The sequence below is a fragment of the Salmo trutta genome, chromosome 31, assembly GCF_901001165.1.
Source record: "Salmo trutta chromosome 31, fSalTru1.1, whole genome shotgun sequence".
Classification (NCBI taxonomy): domain Eukaryota; kingdom Metazoa; phylum Chordata; class Actinopteri; order Salmoniformes; family Salmonidae; genus Salmo; species Salmo trutta.
Genome location: NC_042987.1, coordinates 38,845,325 through 38,872,257, shown reverse-complemented (window position 1 = coordinate 38,872,257; position 26,933 = coordinate 38,845,325). Strand labels below are relative to the sequence as shown.

The window sequence follows — 26,933 nt, the reverse complement described above, 5'->3', positions numbered from 1 at the left end:
TCACAATAAACAACCAGGTTCATTCTTTTCAGAACAACCCAGGGTATGGCGCCATGTAATCTGGTAACTGTACATCAAACAGTGATCATTGACACTGTACTGTATATGACATGAGTTTTATGATATGGAAATGTAATGTGCACATATGGACTCATGGCTTTTGCTTGCTTGTATGACATCAAAATACATTGAGGCTTCTTAATTTACAGCATCACTCAGACAACATAACATTTGCAAAAGTTGTTCAATTACTAAGAGGGATGGGTAACTTCTTGTCGTGCACGGTGCTCAAATTCAGAACGGCTGTTAGTCAAAACCCATACAGAGCTGTGAAGCGCAGAACCTATGGTCTGACGCTATGTATAGCATGTTATTGTACAGACACTACATTTGCAATTTAGGCAGTTATAAGTTCCCAAATGTGCCATTTTCAACCCAATAATACAGGTACGAGTTTAAAAGGGCTCAGCATACATTACAGACAAAAAAAAAAAAAGAAACATGCTAGTAAGGTAGTAGGAACTCAGGTGTGTTCAGAAACGCATAGCGCTATATAACACTAATGTTACAATGTCAATTCATGAGCCATATCTTTTGGACATCAATGTCAATTGTGAAGATGTTCAGAAGTCTCCATCTTGTATCCACTGAAGTGTTACTCCTCTTCATCCCATCAGGCACTGTGTTTGACATGATGTCAAGGAAGGTTATCGCAGCGAACAGCTCGGCCGTAGCCAATCGAAACGCACAGGTGGTCCAGGCCTTCCCCTGTACCCATGACGGCGAGGATCCTAAAGCCAAGTGCACCTGTGGGACGCCTAGCAACGGACACAGCGTTCAAAACGGACATTAGGCACGGCACTGCGTTCTCCTATTTTAGCCATTTAACAATGAACCACCATTGTTTTGGAGAGGTGCATCTTCGTGAAATAAAGGCCAATTTAATTGAATATACAAATGTGTGGTTTCTCATCCTTGAGGTTATGCTGCCACCTACTGTTTGTATTTTACCTACATGTCTTACCATTGACGTAGTGAAACTAAATTGTTATAATAACGTCACACTACATTTATGCAGTAATGCCATATAATGTCAATCCCATATCGGTCAAATAAAATCACAGAACGGTTTTGGGTACAGTAAAATTCTGCTACCATATTCAGGTAGATTACATTTTTTTCAGAATAAACACAGACACTGTTATAACGTTTAGGCTACACATTAAATTCTTGTTTTGGTTTTCTTTTGGTGAGGCCACCATTTCATTTAATGAATGCATTGATGCCTGCCTATATCAGATGGATGCCGAATCTGGTCTCATTACATAAGACAGAGGGGTTAATTAAGGCATAAAAACGAAAGTAGGGTGGTTGATCAGGGTGCATGCATGGACGTGAAGGAGATGTGTCTCGCTGCATGAGGTAAATGGTGGTCGCACCAGATACTGACTGGTTTTCTGATCCACGCCCCTACCTTTTAATTTTTTTTAATTTTTTTTTTTTAATCTGTGACCAACTGATGCATATCTGTATTCCCAGTCATGTGAAATCCATAGATTAGGACGTAATGCATTTATTTCAATTGACTGATTTCACTTTATGAACTGTATGAACTCAGTCACATCTTTGGAATTGTTACATAGTTGTGTTTGAAGTTTCGTTCAGTATTGCTAATGCGGTGCATTGGCGTAACACTGGCCAGTAAGCGGCAGCACATACCTGTCATTCGTCTTGTTGGGCAAACTAGTCAAGCATCTGAAGAAGACGATTTAATGCGGAAGTAGTGGCTTATTGACTTTTTCCAGCTCGATCTACTATCGGTGAGATTTTAGTCTCTTTTTTTTCTCGATCATTCTTATGCTATTTGCAGTCTCTTCTTTCCTATTCTGTGCACAGACTAGCTCGATACGTGTTGTGTGTTACATTTAAAGATGGAATGGTTATAAATCCTCGCGTATAGCTCGAGAACTGTTAGGCTAAACCAATCTCGGATCAGTACTGTAAATCGTTTTTAAAATGGATAAACAAGGCTTTATCTGAAAACATTTGCAATGCAAACAGTTTTATTATAGAATATCGCCGCTATTTGTTTTAATTAAATGATTATACCATCATTTGCCAATGTACTTTAACATTCATCCCATCAGTATAGGAACAATCCGTCGTTTTTTTCCTGTAGGGTTGCTATTTTTACAAAGGTCATGCTCTTGGAAAATGGAAATAGCAGGAGGATTTGCCTCAGGTTTCATAAAGCTCTTATTCTGATGGAATTGACAGCATGTTCAGCTCCATTGCTACAAGCACATACTGGACCCAGGATTGTGGTAGCTAGTTTATTTGCAAATTTCACCAACATAACCATAGTATGATCGATCAACTTTGAGGTGTTATTTTATCAATGTTTTATGTATTAAGCAAAACCTTTTCACTGTCTGTTCCACAGCATCCTTTTAAGGACATATTTCTTGGATCAAGGCACCCAACCATGACTGACCTTTGGCAGAATGCCATGGACCATGCTGTGGCTCTGGCCAGGAAAGCAGGATCGGTGAGTGTCTGTCTGTCTGTCTGTCTAACTGACTTTGTGTCTGTCTGTCTGACTTTGTGTCTGTCTGTCTGACTTTTGTGTCTGTCTGACTGAGTTTGTGTTTGAATTTGTGTCAGTCTGTCTGACTTTGTCTGTCTGTCTGTCTGTCTGTCTGTCTGTCTGTCTGTCTGTCTGTCTGTCTGACTTTGTGCCTGTCTGTCTGTCTGTCTGTCTGTCTGTCTGTCTGTCTGTCTGTCTGTCTGTCTGACTTTGTGTCTGTTTGTCTGTCTGTCTTTGTATCTGCCTGTCTTTGTATCTGCCTGTCTTTGTATCTGTCTGTCTTTGTGTCTGTCTGTCTTTGTGTCTGTCTGACTTTGTGTCTGTCTGTCTGTCTTTGTGTCTGTTTGTCTGTCTGTCTGACATTGTCTGTCTGTCTGACTTTGTGTCTGTGTCTGACTTTGTGTCTGTTTGTCTGTCTGACATTGTGTCTGTCTGTCTGACTTTGTGTCTGTCTGTCTGACTTTGTGTCTGTCTGACTTTGTGTCCGTCTGTCTTTGTGTCTGTCTGTCTTTGTGTCCGTCTGTCTTTGTGTCCGTCTGTCTTTGTGTCTATCTGTCTTTGTGTCTGTCTTTGTGTCTGTCTGTCTGAGCGTGTGGTTGTGCTGCTTGTCTTGTGGTTTTCTTCACTGACCTTTTGGTTTCAGACAGAAGTTCCAGCATTCAACTGTGTATCTATCTGCTGCAGCTCGTAAGGGACGCAGTACAGAATGACATGAAGGTTATGTTGAAGAGTTCTTCTGTGGACCTTGTGACTAAAACTGACCAGAAGGTGGAGCAACTCATTATAGACTCTGTGAAGGAGAAATTCCCCACACACAGGTACAATTACTTACTGTGGCTTTGCTTATATAAAGACATATCCTGGGACACACACACACACACTGGCACACTTCTTATAGCCTATGAAAAGGAGAAGGATTTTTACAGGGATATTACAGAACCTCCTGATCAGTATCTGGTGGTGTTCAATCAGATGTTATAAAGGTGATATTATACATGGTGTTCAGTAAGTGTTCAATCAGATGTTATAAAGGTGATATTATACATGGTGTTCAGTAAGTGTTCAATCAGATGTTATAAAGGTGATATTATACATGGTGTTCAGTAAGTGTTCAATCAGATGTTATAAAGGTGATATTATACATGGTGTTCAGTAAGTGTTCAATCAGATGTTATAAAGGTCATATTATACATGGTGTTCAGTAAGTGTTCAATCAGATGTTATAAAGGTGATATTATACATGGTGTTTCTAGATGATGCAGATATTATAAAGGTGTTTCTAGATGATGCAGATATTTTAAAGGTGTTTCTAGATGATGCAGTTATTATAAAGGTGTTTCTAGATGATGCAGTTATTATAAAGGTGTTTCTAGATGATGCAGTTATTATAAAGGTGTTTCTAGATGATGCAGATATTTTAAAGGTGTTTCTAGATGATGCAGTTATTATAAAGGTGTTTCTAGATGATGCAGTTATTATAAAGGTGTTTCTAGATGATGCAGATATTTTAAAGGTGTTTCTAGATGATGCAGTTATTATAAAGGTGTTTCTAGATGATGCAGATATTATAAAGGTGTGTGGTGTTTCTAAATGATGCAGACTATATGGACTTTAATGGAGATAGTTTAGTAGGTAGTGTAACAGAGAGGGGGCGACCTAGACTTGTTCAAATGAAAATGAGCCTTTCAGATTGTCCCACTCTGTTGCAGTCCGTTTCCTTTAGTGCCTTAATGATCATGCACACAGAGAGCTGAACAAACACGGGACGAAGCCGCCTCCCACTTTACATAGAAACAAATGGAGGCGACTGGGGGTTTTCTTTTCCTGTGTGTAAGCGGCTTTATGAACATGACCTTGTTCTCCTTGTGTTGCAGTTTCATAGGCGAGGAGTCGGTGGCTGCTGGAGAGCCCTGTGTTCTAACTGACAACCCGACCTGGATTGTTGACCCGGTAGACGGTACCACTAACTTTGTCCATGGGTAATTTATTAAATTATTGTTATTTTCTCTAAAATGTGATAATCGCTTTGCGTCGATTTTAAATATCTTATCAAACACCTGATTTCCATTTAATCCTATCGTTATTTAGTATGCGCATTTGATCATCTGAACAAAACATTGGTTATCCTATTTAACACTTGTCTTTCTGAAATCCATTGCTTCCACAGATATCCATTTGTTGCCGTGTCTATTGGCTTTGCAGTCAACAGAAAGGCAAGTTTTCCTATTTAATCATTCAGAGTTTTTCTTAGCCTAGAGAACTCACGAGACGTTTCATTCTTCATACTTCATTTTAAATTGCCAAGTTTTTCACCCACACGAGTAAATCTGCAACATAATTATTGTTGACAACAGTACTCTCGAACAATTACGGTAATTTAAAACCAAACTCTTTTTTTTTGGTCCTTGCATTCTGTGTTTCATAAATTCGATTTTTTTTTTTAAATGGTCAACTATGATCATCTATGTTTAAACCAGAATAATGTTGGAGATCAGTAATGTGTATTTATCACCAGTCATTAAAGGGGCTGTAAAAGTCTCTAAAATGTTATTGAATTTAGATTTCTCTTTTGGTTTTTTGAATTGTGGTCGATTGTGTTCCCTAACCTCTTTCACGGTGTATACGGGGGTATTGAATCCCTGTTCAGATTGCCACTGCAACAAGACATTCCTTTCTTGTTTCCCTCAGCTGGAGTTTGGAGTGGTGTACAGCTGCATAGAAGACAAGATGTACACAGCCAGGAAAGGGAAGGGAGCCTTCTGCAATGGACAGCTCCTTAATGTGTCGGACCAGAAAGGTTCAGTAGTTAGTTCAACCAGGGCATCTATAGTGCTGTATAATACTAGTATTACTATGTCTCTCTGAATTCATTACTATTCATATTTTCCTTTACTATAAACCAGTGTTTCCCAATCTTTTATTTGGTGAGAAGCCACATATTTACATTTCCGTACTCCATTTGTGCTGAGTCCAGATTTACATTGTAGCCCTGCATTTAAACTAGTATTTCATTTTTGTTAAAATAAGCATTACAATTCATAAGCATTACAATTCATAAGCATTTGCAACATCTTTAGTACTTAACACAAATTTGTAAGCCTTTATACACATCATCATTCAATTCTGACCTACTTCCCTCCTCACACTCCCCTGCTTACCTTACCTCCCTGTCTCTCTTACCCTGTCTATCCAATAAACCTGAAATAGGAATGTCACTGAAGTGCTGCACTTTCTCATTGCAGAAATCAGCCAGTCTATCATTGCTACTGAGTTTGGTTCCAACAGAGACACAGAGGTGGTTGACAAAATCTTCTCCAGCATGAGGAAGATCCTGTGTTTACCCATCCACGGGTAAGAATGCCCTGGTCACATTTAGAATTACATCCACGGGTAAGAATGCCCTGGTCACATTTAGAATTACATCCACAGATAAGAATGCCCTGGCCACGCTTAGAATTACATCCACAGGTAAGAATGCCCTGGCCACGTTTAGAATTACATCCACAGGTAAGAATGCCCTGGCCACGTTTAGAATTACATCCACAGGTAAGAATGCCATGGACACGTTTAGAATTACATCCACAGGTAAGAATGCCATGGACACGTTTAGAATTACATCCACAGATAAGAATGCCCTGGCCACGTTTAGAATTACATCCACAGATAAGAATGCCCTGGCCACATTCCCGAATGGCATACTTCCATACTTCTTAGTAGGCATTGCGTGGAGGCCAAGTATGTAATAGTTTGCTTGAAAGACTAGGATGGCATACTACATTAGCTGAGAAATGAGTATGGGACCACTCTGCATACTATTCAGGAAGTTTGTTTTCACATTTGGTATCCCAGAATGTATCGTATTGCTAGCGGAAAAACCTTCGTACCATCAGATAAGACTCTGCTCTGTGTGGGTAACTTGATGACACTAACCCTAACCGAGACGCTGGAAAAGACTTGTGTTAGCAATAGTCTTGTCCAATAAGAAATGCTCGTTTTAGTTGTCCGTTGTAAAACATTTTGTTACGGTAATGAACACAACCTCTCTCTGTCCATCTTCCTAGGATTCGAGGTGTGGGCACAGCAGCCACAAACATGTGTCTGGTGGCGTCGGGTTGCGTAGAGGCCTACTACGAGATAGGGATACACTGTTGGGACATCGCTGCCGGGGCCATCATAGTCACAGAGGCAGGGGGCGTCCTCATGGATGTAGATGGTACGTCACTATGTATCCCAGATAGCACATAGACCTCTGCCCAACATTTGGGCTCCTAAGTGGCGCAGGCGGTCTAAGACACTGCATCTCAGTGCAAGAGTCGTCACTACAGACCCTGGTTCGATTCCAGGCTGTATTACAACCGGCCGTGATTGGAAGTCCCATAGGGGCGGTGCACAATTGGCCCAGCGTCGTCCGGGTTTGGCCGGTGTAGGCCGTCATTGTAAATAACAATTTGTTTTTAACTGACTTGCCTAGTTAAATAAAGGTTACATAATTATTTTTATTTTTTTAAACATAGGCACCTTATTTGTTGCTTATATTTTTTTTATATATTCTTTTTACTTCTCTATTTTTTTACTTAACAAATATTTTTTCTTAAAACTACATTGTTGGTTAAGGGCTTGTAAGTAAGCATTTCACTGTAAGGTGCATGTGACAAATACAATTTTGATTTGATTTGATACCTCGGGAAGATGCGGTGTTGACGTCAGTTTGGCAAGATGAATGGCTACTTTCTAAACTGTACAGATCTACATTGCCAGGCAACAATGTTCTATTATGACGTCGCGTCCTCTTCATAATGTGTAAACGCCTCTCCATACTACATATTCCCAGCACATTTTGATGCGTCGCTCAAATGTTTGCGTGTTCTCTAGTAAAATGGGTGGTACCGTGTGGCGCTGACAACATCAAGGTTGTGGGTTCGATTCCGGGATGAAGCACATATACACTTACTGTAGTGTGTGTCGCTTTGTATGGAAGTATCTGCTAAGTGGTATTAATCACAGTATATAGTACTATTATGCACAATAGCACTCAAGATCCAATCACAGATCAGTATAGACTTCGATTTGTCCTCAATAACAATCGATTATCCAGATGCTGAGATTTGATCAGTTTGTAAAAATGAAAGTATTTTTTGTTGTTGTTGTAATTTTGCAGTTGTATTTTCATTAACAGTTTTACTTTCACTAGTTTTACTTTCATTATCAGTAGTTAATGAGATATAAGTTTCTTTACAGCTATAAAAAATGAATTGTTAATTTTTCTAGGTGGACCATTGGACCTCATGTCCAGAAGGGTTGTTGCTGCAAATAACAAGATAATCGCTGAAAGGATTGTCAAAGAGATTGACGCGTTTGCCCCTCTGCGAGATGATGCACCGACAGAGACATAAGACTGAACAAGGAAAATTGCTATGTTTTTAGTCATATTCTTAGAAGAAAAAAAATGTGTTTTGTATTGCTTGTTTTATTTTTCCAAAGATATCACTGTTCTTGAACAATTCTGGTTATTTAAAACCAAGCTTTTTGTCCTAGCATTCTGTGTTTTATACGTTTTTAATTCGTTCATTTTTAAATGTTATAATTGTTTTATGTCAACTGACCAGGAAGATAATAATAATGTTTTAGGACAGTGTAATCCTGGAGATCAGTACTGTATATGTATCACCAGTCATGTATGTAAAACATGTTTTTTTTTAAAAATTGAGTTTAGATTTTTCCTTGGTTTTTGAAGTGTACAACTTAAGTATAGCATAGTGAAGAAATGGTCCCACGTTGCTCAGTTAGTAGAGCACGGCACCTTCAATGCCAGGGTTGTGGATTCGATTCCTAAAAGTATGAAAATGTATGCACTCACTACTTACTTGTAAGTCGCTCTGGATAAGAGCATCTGCTAAATTACTGAAATGTAAAAACTAAGTCAATTCAAGGTTTAATGCAGCTGAAAAAGGGGCTCTTGTCCAGGAGTGTGATAGGTCCGGATAGAACTATGTCCACTAAATGTTGCACCCTACTGGACTGCATTTTCATTTGAAATGCGCTGTTCAATTTGTATCCACTTGCATAATATAGTTCTGCACTTACTTAAAGCCTACAGTTTTATAATTTTTTTTATTACTTGTTAAAATCATGAATGAGCTTTCATGATGTCTTTATGTTAAGTCTTCCTTATAGCCACGTTTTATACCCAGTACTGACATGCGTCCTCCTTTGTCCTGACTGTGTCCACATCCTGTTTGTGTCCACATTTGTAGACGGATGTAGGTGATTAAAAGACACATTGCGACCAGATCCTCCGGAGGTGGTCGGACACAAGTAGTGAATATTATTTTTTTAAAGGAATAACTGTCAAATAATTTGAGTACAGGGAGGGACCATGGAAATCTGGTCACACTGCAGACACAGTGGACGGATGGATGAGAGACACCTTTTAATACCATGTGTGAGCACAATCACAATGTGGACAAGTTCAGGAACAAGGATGCATGTTAGCGCCAGGTGTCAACAGCTTGCTTAGTTACCTGGGGCGGCAAGTAGCCTAGTGGTTAGATCGTTGGCCCAGTAACCGAAAGTGTTGCTGGATCAAATCCCCGAGCTGTACATGGTAAAAATCTGTTGTTCTGCCCCCTGAACAAGGCAGTTAACCCACTGTTTCCTGGTAAGCTGTCATTGTAAATAAGAATTTGTTCTTAACTGACTTGACTAGTTAAATTAAGGTTACCTTTAAAAAAAAGAGCAGCAGCTAGCAACTCAGGTCCTCAAAGGCCAACATGTTCTTATGTTCCCAGTCGGCTGTAGACTGTTCATGGCCTTATGTCTTTACTAGTACAGTTGTTATTTTGGAAAACTACAAATTGTGTTTCTCATTGGCCAAGTCTCGCCCCCAGTTTCACTTAATTTCAAAACGTTTTCTCCCTACTGAAACCCACCCTGGGTGGTATTCACTAGACACCAGACAACCCTGGGTGGTATTCACTAGACACCAGACAACCCTGGGTGGTATTCACTAGACACCAGACAACCCTGGGTGGTATTCACTAGACACCAGACAACCCTGGGTGGTATTCACTAGACAACCCTGGGTGGTATTCACTAGACACCAGACAACCCTGGGTGGTATTCACTAGACACCAGACAACCCTGGGTGGTATTCACTAGACAACCCTGGGTGGTATTCACTAGACACCAGACAACCCTGGGTGGTATTCACTAGACAACCCTGGGTGGTATTCACTAGACACCAGACAGCCCTGGGTGGTATTCACTAGACACAAGACAGCCCTGGGTGGTATTCACTAGACACAAGACAGCCCTGGGTGGTATTCACTAGACAACCCTGGGTGATGTCAGTAAACACCAGGCAAACCTGGGTGGTATTCACTATTCACCAGACAACCATGGGTGGTATTCACTATTCACCAGACAACCCTGGGTGGTATTCACTAGATAAACCTGAGTGGTATTCACTAGACACCAGACAACCCTGGGTGATATTCACTAGACAACCCTGGGTGTTATTAACTTGCTTCCTCATGGCTTTTGGAGGCTCTGGGGATATTGTATTGGGGAGAGTGGTGAAGATGTTGTCAAAGTGGCAAGTTACTAAACAAACTAGTTAGCCCATTCTGATGCCAGGGTGGTTACTGTCATGTGGAACTGAAACAGTACCAGCCAAATAAACCAACTTCTTATTTTCCTTGTTGGAGAAACCTGTGGTTGAGACAGAAATATAAGATTCTGAATCATTTGAATGCCTAAGGCAGACACAAGACACTCAAGCTGTGAAACAATGATCTGATTCAGAAACAAACTCTAGTACAACAGCAATCTGCCCACAGGTATTTTTCTGAGCATGAGAACCTCTTTCAGCAAACCTTTTTTAATCCACTTTACTGGTGACCTTACTGTAGGAGTTATGACCACTAAAAAAATAATGGCCTTACAACAGTAGTGCCACGACAACAAAACATATTTTTTATATATACAGTACCAGTCAAAAGTTTGGATACATCTACTCATTCCAGGGTTTTTCTTAATTGTTACTATTTTCCACATTGTAAAATAATAGTGAAGACATCAAAACTATGAAATAACACATATGGAATTAGTCCTGGGAAAACAAATATTTTCTAAACTCAGCAAAAAAAGAAATGTCCCTTTTTCAGGACCCTGTCTTTCAAAGATAATTGGTAAAAATCCCCAAAACGTCACAGACCATTGTAAAGGGTTTAAACACTGTTTCCCATGCTTGTTCAATGAACCATAAACAATTAATGAACATGCACCTGTGGAACGGTCGTTAAGACACTAACAGCTTACTGACGGTACGCAATTAAGGTCACAGTTATGAAAACTTAGGACACTAAAGAGGCATTTCTACTGACACTGAAAAACACCAAAAGAAAGATGGCCAGGGTCCCTGCTCATCTGTGTGAACATGCCTTAGGCATGCTGCAAGGAGGCATGGGGACTGCAGATATGGCAAGGGCAATAAATTGCAATGTCTATACTGTGAGACTCCTAAGACAGCGCTACAGGGAGACAGGACGGACAGCTGATCGTCCTCGCAGTGACAGACCACATGTAACAACACCTGCACAGGATCGGTACATCGGAACATCACACCTGCGGGACAGGTACAGGATGGCAACAACAACTGCCCGAGTTACACCAGGAACACACAATCCCTCCATCAGTGCTCAGACTGTCTGCAATAGGCTGAGAGAGGCTGGACTGAGGGCTTGTAAGCCTGTTGTAAGGAAGGTCCTCACCAGACATCATAGGCACAAACCCGCCGTCGCTGGACCAGACAGGATTGGCAAAAAGTGCTCTTCACTGACGAGTCGTGGTTTTTGTCTCACATGGGGTGATGGTCGGATTTGCGTTTATCGTCGAAGGAATGAGCGTTACACCGAGGCCTGTACTCTGGAGCGGGATCGATTTGGAGGTGGAAGATCCGTCATGGTCTGGGGTGGTGTGTCACAGAATCATCGGACTGAGCTTGTTGTGATTGCAGGCAATCTCAACGCTTTGCGTTACAGGGAAGACATCCTCCTCCCTCATGTGGTACCTTTCCTGCAGGCTCATCCTGACATGACCCTCCAGCATGACAATACCACCAGCCATACTGCTCGTTCTGTGCGTGATTTCCTGCAAGACAGGAATGTCAGTGTTCTGCCATGGCCAGCGAAGAGCCCGGATCTCAATCACATTGAGCATGTCTGGGACCTGTTGGATCGGAGAGTGAGGGCTAGGGCCATTAGCCCCAGAAACGTCCAGAAACTTGCAGGTGCCTTGGTGGAAGAGCGGGGTAGCATCTCACAGCAAGAACTGGCAAATCTGGTGCAGTCCATGAGGACGAGATGCACTGCAGTACTTAATGCAGCTGGTGGCCACACCAGATACTGACTGTTATTTTGACCCCCCCCCCCTTCGTTCAGGGACACATTCTTCCATTTCTGTTAGTCAGAAACTTGTTCAGATAATGTCTCAGTTGTTGAATCTTGTTATGTTCATGAAAAGTTTGCTGAAAATAAAGGCAGTTGACAGTGAGAGGACATTTCTTTTTTTTCTCGCTGAGTTTATGTTCATGGTGTTAATCGTTTCTGCAAGCCATCTATGGAAGCCAGAGGGGATGGGTGACTTCCATTCTGTGAGGATACTTTTTGGGGGGGGGGGGGCAGCCACCATTCCAAACATCAGTCTGTTGTTCCTCATAGGACGATCGTAGAACAGTCCGAATAGCCAAAGAGAGCAAGTTCTGTGTCAGGTTCAATGGCCCTCTCATATACCTTTGAATACCAATCAAAGACGTTCACCCCGAAAATTATGAAGTAGGGGGCAGAGCCAAAATATATTATGTTAATGAACCCTCCGAGGCTTTACATTGGTCACACAGTGTGGAGACCTGGTCGGTAAACTCTATGTCATTTGGTTTTGGAGTAATGAAGTCTATGCATGACTTTGTATCGTATCCATTGATATCTGGCATCGATGTAATAGGAGTGAATTGTAGACAGGGGCTTCTCCCCGTAGATTATCTAAGATCTCAATATTTAACTCTTTACCCCAGGTCTCCTTGAGATGACTAGTAGTTTTTTATTTAACCTTTATTTAACTAGGCAAGTCAGTTAAGAACAAAATCTTATTTACAATGACAGCCTAGGAACAGTGACACAGAGTTTGAAGGTAGGCCTTGAAATACACCCACAGGTACACTTCCAATTGACTCAAATGATGTCAATTAGTCTATGAGAAGCTTCTAAAGCCATGACATCATTTTCTGGACAATTGCCTTGTTCAGGGGCAGAATGACAGATTTTTACCTTGTCAGCTCAGGGATTCGATCTAGCAACCTTTCAGTTACTGGCCCGACGCGCTAACCACAAGGTTACCTGCTATAGTTGGAGAAAAGGAGACAGACAAACTGTGAGACGAGGTGTTTTGAGTTAGGAGGGCCCTGTAGGAGATCATAAAATGAATGTTGTACAGGGAGGGTTTCAACATTTTGAATTTTCCCTTTGAAATTTGTTCTTTAAATTGGAGAGATCTTCCAATTGTGGCCAGTCCCTTCTCCCTCCACTCAACAAACAACTTATCAGTCTGGTTTAGAATTCTTAAAGAATTTCTCAAAACAACGTTGTTGCCTGTCAGATTGTTTGGGCACTCTGCTTTAGAGAAAAGCATCGCTGGAAGAGAACAATTTGTTGCAGTCTTGACTTCCATATTTATCCACAGGGGGGCAACCTTGTCCAATTTATCTGTGAAACCCAGTTGCTATTACGTTAATGCCCTAGCACTTGCAGCACAGTAATAATGTTTAAAGATGAGTAAGTCTAGGCCACCATTTCCCTTGGGCTTTTACAAGTGGGCTTCACAAATACGATGGGCTTTGTAACCTCAGACAAATGGAATGATTGTCGAGTCCAATGTTTTTAAAAATGAAGAGGTAAGAAAAATTGGAAGATTCTGGCAAAGATAAAGTAATCCGGGAAGAGAAACCATTTTTATGGCATTAATGTTCCCCATCATAGAAAGAGGCAATATTCTCCAGTTCTCTATGTTTTGTTTTAGCTTTGCAACCAGCACACACTGTAGTTAACCTTGAGGATGAGCACCAGCACACTGTAGTTAACCTTGAGGATGAGCACCAGCACACTGTAGTTAACCTTGAGGATGAGCACCAGCACACTGTAGTTAACCTTGAGGATGAGCACCAGCACACTGTAGTTAACCTTGAGGATGAGCACCAGCACACTGTAGTTAACCTTGAGGATGAGCACCAGCACACTGTAGTTAACCTTGAGGATGAGCACCAGCACACTGTAGTTAACCTTGAGGATGAACACCAGCACACTGTAGTTTAACCTTGAGGATGAGCACCAGCACACTGTAGTTGAGCTTGAAGATGAGCTTTGGGTTTCTAGGATTTTTTTTGTCCCAGGTAAGTTAAGTGGTCATGCACCGCTTTAAATTGTATCCTCTCTAGCTCACTTGCTGTAATATTGCCTGAGAGACATATGAGATCACTTTTGCCCCAATTTAATTCTATAGCCAGATAGATTGACAAATGAATTGATTAGCTGTAATAGACTACGGACAGAAGCTACTGGGTCTGAGAGGCAGACTGCATATAACAAAATGCGGCTTTCTATGTGTCCTACCTTAAGACCTATATATTAGGATAATCCTTATTTTTATCTCTAGGGGTTCAAAGGGCGACAGTGAAGAACAGAATACTGAGTGGGCAACCCTGCAGGACAAATCTATGTAGTTCAATGGGACTGGATTTGTCGCTATCGGTCAGAATAGAAGATGTTGGGCAGGCATAGAGCATATTTTGACCAAGGTGGCAAATGAGTCGCCAAAATCCATACCTAGTGAGTGCTTCGAACATGTATGACCGTTCTATTTGGTCAAATGTTTTTTTGAGCATTTAGTGACATAATAGCCACCTTGGAGACTTTCCCATGATTTTGCATACAGGATGGTATTAAGCAGCCTGCGTACATTAGAAAAAGAGAACCTGTCTGAGATAAAACCCTGTCTGATCCGGATGAATAATGGTTGTTACATGCACTTTGGTGATTAACTGCTTTTTTTTTTTTTTTTTTACGGAATTGAGCAGTGCTATTGGTCAATAATTTGCAGGATCTTTTTCCTCTCTGTCTTTTTAAACAGAAGGCAGAGACTGTTATTTTTAACTGTTATTTTCTGTTGAGTCAGTGATCCTCCTGAGTAAGAGGGGGACCATTAGGGCCTGCAGCCTTTCCAGGTGGGAAAGTTTTTATTGCTTCCATTTTTTTCCCCTCTGTTGTGAAATTTGAGTCCAATTTTTTTTTTTTTTTTTTTTTTTGCGCTATCATCAAGTTTTGGCAGGCTGATGGAATCAAAGAAGGCTGATAAATCAGAACTGGAAGCATCGGATCTGAAACAGTATAGACTTTCCCATGATTTTGCATACAGGATGGTATTAAGCAGCCTGCGTACATTAGAAAAAGAGAACCTGTCTGAGATAAAACCCTGTCTGATCCGGATGAATAATGGTTGTTACATGCACTTTGGTGATTAACTGCTTTTTTTTTTTTTTTTTACGGAATTGAGCAGTGCTATTGGTCAATAATTTGCAGGATCTTTTTCCTCTCTGTCTTTTTAAACAGAAGGCAGAGACTGTTATTTTTAACTGTTATTTTCTGTTGAGTCAGTGATCCTCCTGAGTAAGAGGGGGACCATTAGGGCCTGCAGCCTTTCCAGGTGGGAAAGTTTTTATTGCTTCCATTTTTTTCCCCTCTGTTGTGAAATTTGAGTCCAATTTTTTTTTTTTTTTTTTTTTTTTGCGCTATCATCAAGTTTTGGCAGGCTGATGGAATCAAAGAAGGCTGATAAATCAGAACTGGAAGCATCGGATCTGAAACAGTATAGCTCGGAGTAAAACTCTTTAAGGCAGTTGTTTATCTCTTTAGGATCTGTCAGCAACATGTCCAACCCAGACCAGATTTTATGGATCGGTCTATTAGCCTGTGCACCCTTTAGTTGTCTAGCCAACAAACCTTTCTGGTTTGTCCCTTAGTTCAAATAGTTTTTGTCTCAACTTTAACAGGAGGTTACTGACCTGAGAAACAAGAAAATAGTTGTATTCATATTTTACTTTAAAAAAAATTGTTGTAGTCGACCTGATAGAGTGAAGTTCTGTATGCCTCTAAAGCTGTTTTTTATCCAGTCACATGCCATTCCCTTTTTTTTTATGGCAGACTCATATAAAATAATATGACCTTTCATAACCACTTTAAAAGCTTCCCATAGTGTAGAATCAGATACCACTCCTGTGTCATTAGTCTCGAGGAACTCCTTCAACTTGGCTGTCATGCAGTCAATGAATGCTTGGTCTGCGATCAACTGTAATTCAGTTTTTTTTTTTTTTAAAGAAAGATTGCGGGACAATATAATTGGACTGTGATCACTTATTAAGATGGTATGGTATTTCAAATTGATCACGTTGGGTATCAGTTTGTAATCTATTAGGAAGTAGTCGATTCTAGAATAAGACTTGTGAACATGAGAGTAGAATGAGTGAGTCTTTGTCTGTGGGATGTTGCAGTCTCTAGATGTCAACTAGATTCCTGAATAGGATTAGATTATTCAGAACCTGGACAGAGGTGATATTCTGGTTGAGTACGTGTAGACAGTCTGTCAAGATACGGATCAATTAAAATCGCCTCCAATTATTAGATTACTGGTAAATCTAATCAAAAACAGGAAGAAAGACGTTAAATGAAGCCATAGACGTTCGATAGGGTGACAGGGAAAGACGTTCAAAAACACCACAGATGTTCAATAGGGTGACAGGGAAAGATGTTCAACAACACCACAGATGTTCAATAGGGTGACAGGGAAAGATGTTCAACAACACCACAGATGTTCGATAGGGTGACAGGGAAAGATGTTCAACAACACCACAGATGTTCAATAGGGTGACAGGGAAAGATGTTCAACAACACCACAGATGTTCAATAGGGTGACAGAGAAAGACGTTCAACAACACCACAGATGTTCAATAGGGTGACAGGGAAAGACGTTCAACAACACCACAGATGTTCGATAGGGTGACAGGGAAAGAGTTAATATTCACTGATACTACGATGTACCATGCAGGTCTGTAGACATGGACGAGAGTTGAAAAGGGATTTTTTTTTACGAGAGAAAATAGCAACACCTCCAGCTTTGGAAGAAAAGGGTAATTGATAAACTTGAGAAAACCAATTGGATCTCAGACGTCTCTGCTCGGTGTCTTTTATGTATGTTTCTTGTAGGAAAATTATGTCAGCACCGAGGGATTTAAAAGTGATTAATACCATACCACTCATGCGTGTGTGTCTGAGAGCGTGCACGTTCCATGAGACTACAATGACACCTTTAACATCTGACTCATTCCCATGATCATTTTCTGGCATTTACAGAGCATTCGGTAGGTTTTTCAGACCCCTTTACTTTTTTCACGTTACGTTACAGCCTTATTTCTAAAATGTATTAAAAAGTTGTTGTTTTTTTGTCATCAGTCTACACACAATACCCCATAATGACAAAGCAAAAACAGGTTGTTTGAATAAAATAAACAAAACGGAAATATCACATTTACATAAGTATTCAGACCCTTTACTCAGTACTTTCGTGAAGCACCTTTGGCAGCGATTACAGCTTTCTTGAGTCTTCTTTGGTATGACGCTACAAGCTTGGCACACCTGTATTTGGGGAGTTTCTCCCCTTCTTCTCTGCAGATCCTCTCAAGCTCTGTCAGGTTGGATGGGGAGTGTCGCTGCACATCTATTTTCAGGTCTCTCCAGAGATGTTAGATTGGGTTCAAGTCCGGGCTCTGGCTGGGCCACTCAAGGACATTCAGAGACTTGTCCTGAAGCCCCACTTGCATTGTCTTGACTGTGTGCTTAGGTTCACCTGTTGGAAAGTGAACCTTTGCCCCAGTCTGAGGTCCTGAGCTCTCTGGAGCAGGTTTTCATCAAGGATTTTTCTGCTCTGCTCATCTTTCCCTCGATCCTGACTAGTCTCCCAGTCCCTGCCGCTGAAAAACATCCCAACAACATGATGCTGCCACCACCATGCTTCACCGTAGGGATGGTGCCAGGTTTCCTCCAGATGTGACGCTTGTCATTCAGGCCAAAGAGTTCAATCTTGGTTTCATCAGACCAGAGAATCTTGTTTCTCATGGTCTGAGAGTCTTTAGGTGCCTTTTGGCAAACTCCAAGCGGGCTGTCATGTGCCTTTTACTGAAGAGTGGCTTCCGTCTGGCCACTCTACCAGCCTGCGTAAAGGCCTAATTGGTGGAGTGCTGCAGAGATTTTTGTCCTTCTGGAAGGTTCTCCCATCGCCACAGAGGAAGTATTCAGACCCTTTGCTATGAGACTCGAAATTCAGCTCAGGTGCATTCTGTTTGCATTGATCATCCTTGAGATGTTTCTACAACTTGATTGTAGTCCAGCTGTGGTTAATTCAATTGATTGGACATGATTTGGAATAGCACACACCTGTCTATATAAGGTCCCACAGATGACAGTGCATGGCAGAGCAAAAACAAGCCATGAGTTCGAAGAAATTGTCCGTAGAGCTCCGAGACAGGATCTGGGGAAGGGTACCAAAACGTTTTTGCAGCATTAAAGGTCCCCAGGAACACAGTGGCCTCCATTATTCTTAAATAGAAGAAGTTTGGAACCACCAAGATTCTTCCTAGAGTTGGCCGCCAGGCCAAACTGAGCAATAGACCAAGGCTCTTCTCCCCCAATTGCTCAGATGTAAATAAGGTATTTATGTTGTTGTTTTTCTCAATAATTAAAAAAATTATTATGTGGTTGTTAAATGTTATTATGTGGTTTTGTGTGTAGATTGATGAGGATTTATTTTTATTTAATCCATTTTAGAATAAGGCTGTAACGTAACAAAATGTTGAAAAAGTCAAAGGGTCTGACTACTTTCCGAATGCACTATATATCCAAGGTCATTTCAAATTAAACATCTTAAACATGTACGAATGAAAATAAAACGTAAACCAGACCTAATACTAAGCTAGCAAGCTAACAACAGTCGAACTTAACAGTCCTCTCCGCGGTTTTTGCTAAACAAATGAATACGTTACCGTTTATGAATAAACATAAAATCCACTGTTTGCTCAGTCAATATCCCAAAACATTTGTGGCGAGTGTTTTCACCCTTTCAGGGGGTTTGCTGTCGTTTTGACACTTAGCTTGCAGCCTCCTCAGGCTTCGTGAAGACTCTTGTCGTGCATTTGTGATGGACATGTAGCTTGGCTGGCAAACGCAGACTGTACACCCTGAATTGCAGGAACACCCCGAATTGCGGGCTGTAGTTGCACACTATTGTAATAAACTGCATGCTTTCCCAGTCATAGTGGGAGGACCATACATCATACTATATTAAAGTGTGACTCCAAGTTTACTTCGATATGATGGTTATTATATCAATATTTGCACATAAAAGCATTTCCGCCACCATTTCTTGTATAATTTATTACAAAAAGCTCCCACCTTGTCTAGGATATTTTGTTTTGTTGACATTTTCCAAGTTCACCTCCAAATTTGCTGTTTCCATCAGGCCTGTCGTGAAATGTTTTATCCGACATGTACTTTACTCTCATAAAAAGGTTGGATGGAAACCTGGTTATTGTCTGGAAAAAAGCTTGGTTGATGCCTTACAAATATTGTATAACAGACAAGTTTAAGGAAGTGCACTTTATGATTCTACATAAGATACTGTATATTCATGTAATTCCATGTTGTCCAAATTTTGGGATGTTGATGATATCTGTGTTTTCTGTAAAAAAAAATAAGACAAAAATCTTACGCACGTGTTCTATAAATGTAAATCTGTGATAGATTTTTTCCAAAACATTGCAGAGTACATTTTCATCTTTTGAAACACTACCCATGTTTTGACATTAAGGATATTGTATTTTAATATTGCAATGATGACAAGACCATAGAAATGATTGTGATTTTTTTTATTCTTGTTGCAAAATACTTTATACACAAACCAAAATTACTAATATTTCTGATCGAATTGAATCATCTTGTTAAGACATTATACCTAGTTTATAACAAAAATAATCATTATAATGAGATGTTTGTTATGTTTTATTTGTTCGCAGGTAGCCTAGTGGTTAGAGCGTTGGTCCAGTAACTAAAAGGTTGTTAGATTAAATCCCCGAGCTGTACATGGTAAAAATCTCTTGTTCTGCCCCTGAACAAGGCAGTTAACCCACTGTTCCCCAGTAGGCTGTCATTGTAAATAAGAATTTGTTCTTAACTGACTTGCCTTGTTAAATAAAACATATTTAAGGTCTCTGTTTGTTTTGTTTTACGGTAGACGTGTTTGATGTAGTGATGTTTGTTTTGCGGTAGATGTGTTTGATGTAGTGACGTTTGTTTTGCAGTAGATGCGTTTGTTGTAGTGATGCAAGTTGTTGATTGATGATCAATTTTATAACGAATATTTGTGCCCGATATTTGTAATTATAATAATAATAATAAAATGTAAAAGACAGGAAGAGTAGCTAGTTTCTTCTTCGGTGGGGTTTTATGGCGAACTACACTCAAAAAGGTGTATTGCTGCCACCAACTGAACGGGGGTGAAAAACCCACAAACAGTCATTTCCATTACGGGGAAGGGAACATTATCTTAGGCCCCACAAACTACAAAAAGAATTAACAAAATTAAATAAATAATATAAATTCCCACTCCTTCAGTCATTTGAAAACTCCAATAACCTGCTCAGGCCTCATCACTTATAAAGCACATGATCCTTTGGCTTCTCCCTTCTGCAGACACTTGAAACATGCCTGAAATGCTCTGTCTCTGTAGTTTATATACCTCAACTGCACTTGAGTAGGGAGAGACTCCATATGAAAAAAACTAAAGAACAGGTAGACTCTTCTCTTTTCTTCATTCACCCCACGATTCATCCAACGTGCATCAATCACTCCAAGAATATTTTTCATCTCTGCAACATCGACTTCCCATGAGACGCCAGATATCACCCCCTTGAGGGGCGCCCTGTTCCAAAGAGACACACAGGACGCAACACGTTCCTTCTGATCCTTAGAAGAAAAAAAGCCTTCCTCTCGTGATCCTCACAGCCTTAACTTTACCCAGCTCTCTCCACCAGTTTGGTTATCTCAAATGGATTCTTCAGCATTGGTAATCCGATCAGCGGCGACTCATCAACAAACTGTACTGATTTTTCTATTTCTTTGAGGTTTATTGGCAGAACCCCCCCCCTCACAGAGTCTCTCTGCACTGCCAAAGCTGACTCTCTCTCCTCTGTTCTCATCCTCATAGATCTTTGTGCTGCCTTTGACACTGTGAACCATCAGATCCTCCTCTTCACCCTCTCAGGGCTGGGCGTCTCAGGCTCTGCACATTGTTGGATTGCATCATACCTGGCAGGCCGCTCCTACCAGGTGACGTGGAGAGGATCTGTGTCTGCGCCACGTACTGTCACTACTGGTGACCCCCAGGGCTTGGTTCTAGGCCCTCTCCTCTTCTCTCTATACACCAAGTTACTTGGCTCCGTCATATTCTCACATGGTTTCTCCTTTCATTGCTATGCGGATGACACTCAACTACTTTTCTCATTCCCCTTCTGACATCCATGTGGTGACACGCATCTCTGCGTGCCTGACAGATATCTCAGCTTGTATGTCGGCCCACCACCTCAAGCTCAACCTCAACAACACAGAGCTGCTCTTCCTCCCTGGGAAGGACTGCCCGCTCAAAGATATCTCCATCAAGGTTGATAAATCCACAGTGTCGCCCTCCCAGAGTGCAAAGAACCTTGGCGTGACCCTGGATAACACTCTATCGTTCTCTGCACACATCAAAGCAGTGACTCGCTCCTGCAGGTTCATGCTCTACAAATATCCATATCCAACATATATACATCGTATCCATAGAGTACGACCCTACCTCACACAGGAAGCGGCGCAGGTCCTAATCCAGGCACATATCCTCTCCCGTCTGGACTACTGTAACTCGCTGTTGGCTGGGCTCCCCCCGCGTGTGCCATCAGAACCCTGAAACTCATTCAGAATGCTGCAGTCCACCTGGCTTTCAACCTTCCCAAGTTCTCCCATGTCACCCCACTCCTCCGCACACTCCACTGGCTTCCAGTCGAAGCTCGCATCCACTACAAGACCATGGTGCTTACCTACTTAACAGCAAAAGGAACTGCCTCTCCTTACCTTTAGGCTATGCTCAAACACTACACCACCTCAGGTCTCTTGGCCCTCCAAACTCCCGCTCAGCCCAGTTCAAGCTCTTCTCTGTCCTGGCACCCCAATGGTGGAACCAGCTTCCCCCTAAAGGTAGGACAGCAGAGTCACTGCACATCTTCTGAAAACATCTGAAACCCTACCTCTTCAAACAGTATGTTAAATAATCCTCACCTCGACCCCCCCCCCCTAGCTCTGACTACTGACTTTATTGAGGAAAAATGTACTTTCTATGCCTGTGATATGTGGTTGTCCCACTTAGCTATCTTAAGATGAATGCACTAACTGTAAGTCGCTCTGGATAAGAGCATCTGCTAAATGACTAACATGTCAAAAAATAACACCCAATTCCTTCAGTTCAGTTGAAATCACCTACAGGCTCAGGGGCGTGTGAGAGCAGAACATTCTTTGACAGGATTCCTTGTAATGCCTCGCCTACCCCAAAAAGCTGCACTCACAATGATGCCCATTTTCTCAGATTTCTTCTCTGTTTGCGCTGTGCAGTTTATGACATTTGCAATAAACGATACAAAGTCCATCTTTTTAACGTGCATTATAATAGGCTATCGGGATTCCCTCGGTAGCCACGAAAGTATTCACTGGTGCAGGCTCTACTACCATTGCATCTTCCACACTACTCACTCCTTCCAATCTTCTCACCAACTCCAGATAGGAGACACGCTGGCCAGCCCACACGCTGGCCAGTATTGCCACCTCTGTCTCCTTCACCTTAACAGCTTAACTTTACATGATATGTGAGAGACTCTTTGTAATTTTTTTTTTTTTAAATACATAATTTCTTCACCATCCATCATACGGGTCAATCGACGTGCACCGACCACTCCTTCCACCATACGGGTCAATAGACGTGCACCGACCACTCCATCCACCATACGGGTCAGTCGACGTGCACCGACCACTCTATCCACCAAACAGGTCAGTCGACGTGCACCGACCACTCCTTCCACCATACAGGTCAGTCGACGTGCACCGACCACTCCTTCCACCATACATGTCAGTCGACGTGCACCGACCACTCCACCTACTTCCTTAGGTATTGCATCTGCACACACTTCAGGCGCTACCCCAGAGATAACCCCCTTGATAGGTGCTCTGCTTCCAAGATCCACACGCCAAAAAATTCTACTCTGATATCTTCTTGAGGCTAAAAAGAAGGCTTCTTCTGCTCCACAGATACACAAAAATATCTGTATAAGACCTCTTCTTGTGTGTCTGACCGACGCCACATTATCCTCCAACGCATCCCAGATTTTCCTCATCAAACAGATCACCCAGATAACATTGGTCAAGGGGTCCCCAACACAATTTCCAATCCTCCTCTGTACGTTTTGGAACCTCAATTGTCCCGGTCATAATTCATCCGACACATTCCCATTGTTATTTTTCGACACTAGATGTCAGTGTGGCATCTCAAAAATCTATCTCCATTTAGGCTATCAATCTTAAATCTATCTTCCTGTTACGCTACTGTACCAAATAGTTTATTTAGCCGGCAGAATGCACGAGCGTTACATATTTTCTGAAGGCCAACATAGATCGTATGAAAATAGTTTAGTGTTTTACTGTCACATGTTCACAGTACAGCAGGAGTAAAACAGTACAGCGAAATACTTAACTTGCCAACTCTTTCCCAATAATGCACAATAGAGGTGGTAGTATAGAAAAGAAATACAAAAAAAAAAGTGATATGCAAGAGAAACACGAGAATGCAGTTATATACAGGTCTGATATAGAGGTCTGATGTACAAATCAAATCAAACTTTATTGTTCACATACACATGGTTAGCAGACGTTATTACGGGTGTAGCGAAACGCTTGTGCTTCTAGTTCCGGCAGTGCAGCAATATCAAACAAATAATATCTACCAATTCCACAACAAATACCTAATACACACAAATCTAAGTAAAGGAATGGAATAAGAATATATAAATATATGGATGAGGATTTTATAGCGGCATAGGCTAAGATGCAATAGATAGAATAGAATACAGTGTATACATATGAGATGAGTAATGCAAGATAAGTAAATATTTTTTAAGTGACATTATTAAAGTGACTAGTGTTCCATTTATTTAAGTGGCCAATGATTTCAAGTCTGTATGTAGGCAGCAGCCTCTCTGTGCTAGTGATGGCAATTTAACAGTCCTTGAGATAGAAGCTGTTTTTCAGTCTCTCGGTCCCAGCTTTGATGCACCTGTACTGACCTCGCCTTCTGGGTGATAGCGGGGTGAACAGGCAGTGGCTCGGGTAGTTGTTGTCCTTGATGATCTTATTGGCCTTCCTGTGACATCGGGTGTTGTAGGTGTCCTGGAGGGCAGGTAGTTTGCCCCCGGTGATGCGTTGTGCAGACCGCACTACCCTCTGGAGAGCCTTGCGGTTGTGGGCCGTGCAGTTGCCTTACCAGGCGGTGATACAGCCCGACAGGATCCTCTCAATTGTGCATCTGTAAATGTTAGTGAGGGTTTTGGGTGACAAGCCACATTTCTTCAGAATCCTGAGGTTGAAGAGGCGCTGTTGCGCCTTCTTCACCATACTGTCTGTGTGGGTGGACCATTTCAGTTTGTCAGTGATATGTACGCAGAGGAACTTAAAACATTCCACCTTCTCCACTGCTGTGGATAGGGGGGGTGCTCCCTCTGCTGTTTCCTGAAGTCCACAATCATCTCCATTTTACATTTACGTCATTTAGCAGACGCTCGTATCCAGAGCAACTTACAGTAGTGAATGCATACATTTCATAACTTTTTTCTCCGTACTGGTCCCCCGTGGGAATCGAACCCACAACCCTGGCGTTGCAAACACCATGCTCTACCAACTGAGCTACACGGGACCACACGGGATCTCCTTTGTTGACGTTGAGTGAGAGGTTATTTTTCTGACACCACACTCCCAAGCCCTCACCTCCTCCCTGTAGGCTGTATCGTGGTTGTTGGTAACAAGCCCACTAATGTTGTGTCGTCTGCAAACTTGATGATTGAGTTGTAGGCGTGCATGGCCACGCAGTCGTGGATGAACAGGGAGTACAGAGGAGGGGGCTGAGCACGCACCCTTGTGGGGCCCCAGTATTGATATACAGGTCTAATATACAGGTCAGTGCAGTGCCAGACCCCTTATTCCAATGTGCAGGGTACTGGAGTGATTGAGGAAGGAATGTACATGTAAACAGAGGTAAAAGTGTCTGGTAGCAGGATAAACACTCAAGGTAATAATATAGTAGCAAAGAATGTTAATCACTATAATCAATCAATCAAATATGTCAGCAGCATATGTGGAGCGTGCACGGTAATGAGTGAGTGTGAGTGTCTGTGAGGTGTCAGCATTTGGTGTGGTGAGCGTGTGTGTATGCATCAATGTGAAGAGTGTCCATGTAGGTGTGTGTGTGTGTGTGTGTGTGGCTGAGTGGTAGAGACCTGAGGATGGGCATAAACAGCATACATGCCATCATACTTGTAAGAGTTGTGTTGTAACAATTTCAAACTGTTCAAAACAGCAATTTTCAGTCAAATGGAGAAGGTCAATCTTTGCTACAAGATCTTGACTGTGAGGCAACTTAGTATTTTCTGCTCGTCAAACATACACTACATGACCAAAAGTATGTGTGACACCTGCTCATCCAAAATGAATGGGCATTAATATGGAGTTGGTCCCCCCCTTTGCTGCTATAACAGCCTCCACTCTTCTGGGACGGCTTTCCACTTGAAGTTGGAACATTGCTGCAGGGACTTGCTTCCATTGAGCCACAAGCATTAGTCAGGCACTGATGTTGGGCGATTAGGCCTGGCTCGCAGTCGTGTTCCAATTCATCCTAAAGGTGTTCAATGGGGTTGAGGTTAGGGCTCTGTGCAGGCAAGTCAAGTTCATCCACACCGATCTCAACAAACCATTATTCCTACTCCACCAAACTTTACAGGTGGTACTATGCATTCGGGCAGGTAGCGTTCTCCTGGCATCTGCCAAGCCCAGATTCATCCGTCGGACTGCCAGATGGTGAAGCGTGATTCATTACTCCAGAGAACGTGTTTCCACTGCTCCAGAGTCCAATGGTGGCGAGCTTTACACTACTCCAGCCAACGCTTGTCATTGCACATGGTGAACTTAGACTTGTGTGCAGCTGCTCGGCCATGGAAACCCATTTCATGAAGCTCCCGAAGGAACAGTTCTTGTGCTGACGTTGGTTCCAGAGACAGTTTGGAACTCGGTAGTGAGTGTTGCAACCGAGGACAGACAATTTTTACGTGCTTCATCACTCGGTGGTCCCGTTCTTTGAGCTTGTGTGGCCTACCACTTTGCAGCTGAGCCGTTGTCGCTCCTAAACGTTTCCACTTCACAATAACAGCACTTACAGTTGACTGTGGCAGCTCTAGCAGGGCAGACATTTTACAAAGTGAATTGTTGGAAAGGTGGCATCCTATGACGGTGCCACGTTGAAAGTCATTGAGCTCTTCAGTAAGGCCATTCTACTGCCAATGTTTGTCTATGGAGATTGCATGGCTGTGTTCTCGATTTTATACACCTGTCAACAACGGGTGTGGATTAAATAGCCAAATCAACTCATTTGAAGGGGTGTCCACATACTTTTGTATAAATAGTGTATGACGCATCTCATCTGATCGAGGCAGGAATGTCCCATAGAGAGAGTGTCGAGAAAGAAAAGAAAGAGAGAGAGAGAGATAGAGAGACGGACCATGAGGAGAATGATTGAAAGAATAAGAGAGAGATATAGAGACGGGCACAGAGTCGATAGAGACGGTAGTGAAACAAATGCATTGTTCACACAGTCGTTAGTGCCCAGACTTGGTGGATCGAGAGAAGCCTGTGTCTACTGCTGATGATACTATCTGCTCAGTTGAGTGGGATTAGGATTTTTAGTGTGAAGGTGACTCCCCAAGCCCAGGATTACGTCACAAATGGCACCCTCTTAACCACGTAGGACTCTGGTCAAAAGTAGAGCAATTATTTAGGAAATAGTGTGCCATAGGGCTCTGGTCAAAAGTAGTGCACTATATAGGGAATAGGGTGCCATAGGGCTCTGG

At 41.9% G+C, this 26,933-nt stretch overlaps 1 protein-coding gene across 2 annotated transcripts; it reads left to right on the top strand.

Moving 5' to 3' along the window:
• Nucleotides 1-1,715: 1,715 nt before the first annotated feature.
• Nucleotides 1,716-8,679, top strand: impa1 (inositol monophosphatase 1). Of its 2 annotated transcripts, none has more exons than XM_029726543.1 (9): nucleotides 1,716-1,820; nucleotides 2,444-2,548; nucleotides 3,272-3,405; nucleotides 4,462-4,566; nucleotides 4,755-4,800; nucleotides 5,276-5,384; nucleotides 5,830-5,938; nucleotides 6,649-6,800; nucleotides 7,856-8,679. In XM_029726543.1, exons 2-9 carry the CDS (start codon nucleotides 2,486-2,488, stop codon nucleotides 7,978-7,980), a joined length of 843 nt encoding a protein of 280 aa, XP_029582403.1. In that variant the 5' UTR covers nucleotides 1,716-1,820; nucleotides 2,444-2,485; the 3' UTR covers nucleotides 7,981-8,679. The 2 variants fall into 2 exon arrangements, with proteins under 2 accessions (XP_029582403.1, XP_029582404.1); XM_029726544.1 differs by having other exon boundaries at nucleotides 1,785-1,820; nucleotides 2,432-2,548.
• The last annotated feature ends 18,254 nt before the right edge of the window (nucleotides 8,680-26,933 follow it).